Below are 3,681 nucleotides of genomic sequence, written 5' to 3'. Positions count from 1 at the left end.
TGTCGGGGCGCAGCAGGGGCAGGCGAGCCCGCTCAGACTGTGTCCGCGTGGCTCCTGCCCGGCTGGGCTGCAGCTCGGCCCTGAGGGGCTCGCGGACCCGGGGTTCACACTGCAGGGCCCACGCTGCACCCCTATTTCTCACAGCCTGCCTGTGGCTGGTGACCCTGCTGGCTTTTGTTCCAGGGCAGCTCTTCAGGGATGAGATGGAGCATCCCTGTTTTACCCCAGGCAGGACCAACGGCAGCCAGAGCAGGACTTTCTCATTCTCTCTGGGTGGTTTTCCAGCATGGGAAACAGCTCGGACATGGTCGGCCGTTCCTCTGTGCTCTGCCTACCTCCTGGCCCTCCTGGGGAACTTGGCCGTCCTCTCCATCATCAGGGCAGAGCGTGTATCTGCTCCTTGCCGCCCTGGCAGTGGCCGACCCGGGCTTGTCCACGTCCACCTTCCCAGCCGTGCTGAGGACACTGCACCTGGGGGCCAGGGAGATCAGCCTCGGCGCCTGCCTTGCCCAGATGTTCTTCATTGGCGCCTTCGCGGATGTCGAATCCGCTGTCATTCTGGCCACGGCCTTCGACCGCTACGTGGCCAACTGCCACCCCCTGCGATACCCCTCCGTCCTCACCAGCTCCGTGACCACCAAGATATGCGTGGCCATTGCCGCGAGGAGCGCCCTGGTCCAGCTCCCACTCCCAGTCCTGCTGGCCTGGCTGCGCCTCACCAAGGTCAGCGAACTCTCCCATCCCTACTGCCTGCACCCAGACGTCATCAAACACGCAGGCTCGGACGCAAGGATTAGCCACACCTATGGCCTTTTTGTGCTGCTCTCCACACTAGTTTTGGACTTGCTCTTTGTCCTCCTGTCCTATTTTCTCATCCTAAAGACCATCCTGAACACTGTAACTTGGAGGGAGCGTCTCAAAGCCCTCAACACCTGCATCTCACATATCTGTGCTGTCCTGGTCTTCTTTATCCCCATGATCTGCCTGTCCATCATGCACCAGTTTGGCAAACACGTGTCCCCCCAGGCCTACACATTCACAGCCAACCTCCATTTCCTCGCCTCACCCATCCTGAATCCTATCGTTTACAGTGTGAAAACTGAAACCGTCTGCAGAAGGACACTGAGGATGCTCTGCCAGGGGGGGGTCTGCAAGTCCGGGGTTGCCATTGGCCAGTAAAGCCAACATGGTGGCCACTGCCAACTGTCTTATGCAAGGTTCAAACTCCAAGAAGACCAGCCAGGAGAGAGGAACAAGCCAAACACTTCTGCTGGTGTAAGGATATGTGACAAGTAAGGATATAAGGCAGGGCAAAGGTATATGGGAGGTGAAGGATAGATGTCTCCCTGCGACGCAGGAGCCGTGGTTTGTGAGGATTTCTCGTCAAGGGCTCTTCAACATATAAACAGAGGCCAAAGAAAGGAAAAGCAAACCACACCTACATACACAAACCCCAAACCCCAGGGGATAACGGAGGCAATAACTCAGACCACAACCTTCAGGACAGCGGCTGAAGGGTGGCAGGAGGAGCCAGGAGGAGAGAGGTTTGAGCAGAACTGCTGGAAGGGGAACGAAAATTCACAGGGAAAGAGCAGACAGTGCTGGATGTTCGATGGGGCTTGTGTAAAACTTGATGTGGGATGATTTAAGGGGCTTGTGGACAATGTGCAAAATGTATTAGGGGATGTTTAGAGAAGGCCCAAAGGCAAGGGAAAGGAGGGGTCCAGGTGAGTCAGGGAGGAACCAGCATGGGAAATGGAGGGGACTGGTAAAGGAGCCAACACACTCGCCTGGCCACGCTCCTGATCACCGCAGCCTGTCCTGTCTGTCATGAAACTCACTCCCAGCTCTGTTCTGAGCGGCCTCACTCCCTGCGTACGGGGGCACACGGGTGAGACATGGTGACACTGAGCTGCACTAATGGATGGGAAGAGACTAGAGCCTGGAAAGACCCAAGGCTGGAGCTGTAGAGTGGACAAAGGGGGCCCGGGGTCTGGGCGTGGATCTGGACAGGTGCCTGGTCTGAGGCACCTGCGGACACAAGAGTGGCGAGGGTCGTGTCCTGTCCTGACCAGCCGTCAGGGAGGAGCGGTGCTGGGTGTGCTGGCCACGTCTACGTCAGCATTGCTGGTGTCACTGTGGGTGCCAGGACAGGCAGTGCCCTCTGCGACCGTCCCTTCGGCCACCGGGGACTGCAGTGGCCCCAGGGAGGCCCAGCTGGCCACTGGCCCTTGGGCCTTGGCCCAGTGTACGTCAGGGAGAGGATGAGTGTGGTGAGGAGCAGAGGGGGCCGGGGCCAGCAGGGTTCACCCTCCCCAGACACAGATGGGCTGGTGCCCAAACGGGGGGCTGTTAACAGAAGCAGCCCCCAGGGTCTGCAAGGGGAACCCCTTGCACAAACCACTGACCTCTGGGCCCTCAGACATCACCCAAAAGCATCGTCTTCTCTTCAAAACACAAGTGCTTCCCTCCCTCGGCTCGTCTTTGTCTCACCTGGAACATTTTGCCCGGGTTAGGCCACACCACCAGGTTTCCTGAAATAACCGTCATTCCCGAATTAACATGCACTAATTAGCATGCCGGCGTTTCCGTCGGGCACGGCAGCACCACGCCTGCCCAGAGCAGCTCATTTCGAAGGCTGATTTCTTCCCTCTTGAGCGGATGCTGTTCTCTTCCAGCTGCCCCAGAGGTGCAGCCCCTGTATAAACTGCCTGCCCTTGGAGGAACGGTTTAAACAGTTAAGAACTGGTTTTGTGTTTACTGCTGGCATCTGTTAGGGACTGTGCACCCAGCCTCGCCGCAGGGAAGATCAGCATGACTTTGGGGCCCCGTTACTGGGAACTAGAAGTATTATAACAAGTGGTCAGTGGATTCCCCCAGGCTCAGACTCCTTGGCACACATCTGCATGTCCCATGAGGACACGTATGTGCATCCTCCCGCGTATAATGGAATTACAAGCCCCAACTAAACACCCTGGAGACCAGTAATTCTGCTTCTTACAGTACCACAGTTTTGGGCCATTCTCATCCTCATGAGGACAGGGAGGCTCCACAGAGAGACCTGGATAGATCGGCTTGGTGGCCAGCGTCAGCGGGATGAGCTTCAACAAGGGCAAGTGCCAGGTCCTGCCCTTGGGCCACCACAACCCCCTGCGTGGCTACCGGCTCGGGGAGGGGTGGCTGGAGCTGTCTGGGGGAGAAGGGTCTGGGGGTTCTCACTGACCAGCACCTGAACAGGAGCCAGCAGCGTGCCCAGGGGCCAAGAAAGCCAACGGCCTCCTGGCTTGGGTCAGCACTGGTGTGACCAGCAGGAGCAGGGAGGTGACAGTCCCCTGTGCTCGGCACTGGGGAGGCCACACCTGGAGGGTTGTGTCCAGGTTTGGGCACCTCAACCCCAGAGAGATCTGGAGGGGCTGGAGCGAGGGCAGAGGAGGGCAACGGGGCTGGGGAAGGGCTGGAGAATCAATCCTGTGAGGAGCCAGGGAAGGGGCTGGGAGTGTTCAGGGTGAGGAGGAGGAGGCTGAGGGGAGCCCTCATCCCTCTCTGCAGCTCCTGACAGGACATTGCAGAGAGGCTGGGGCTGGGCTCTGCTCCCAGGGGATCAGGGACAGGACAAGAGGGAACGGCTGGAAACTGCCCCAGGGGAGGGTCAGGCTGGGCAGGAGGAGAAAATGTTTCCCA

The 3,681-nt window shown here is 58.7% G+C and overlaps 1 protein-coding gene across 1 annotated transcript; it reads left to right on the top strand.

Annotated features, from left to right (window-relative positions):
• Window positions 1-203: 203 nt before the first annotated feature.
• LOC113476013 (olfactory receptor 51L1-like) lies at window positions 204-1,179 on the top strand. Its single transcript, XM_026841287.1, is given in 2 exon segments — window positions 204-376; window positions 378-1,179. Coding segments are annotated over 2 exon segments (975 nt in total).
• Window positions 1,180-3,681: the final 2,502 nt, after the last annotated feature.

Source organism: Athene cunicularia, assembly GCF_003259725.1.
Source record: "Athene cunicularia isolate RWA chromosome 1 unlocalized genomic scaffold, athCun1 chr1_part4, whole genome shotgun sequence".
NCBI lineage: Eukaryota > Metazoa > Chordata > Aves > Strigiformes > Strigidae > Athene > Athene cunicularia.
This window is presented reverse-complemented; position numbering and strand designations above follow the sequence as displayed.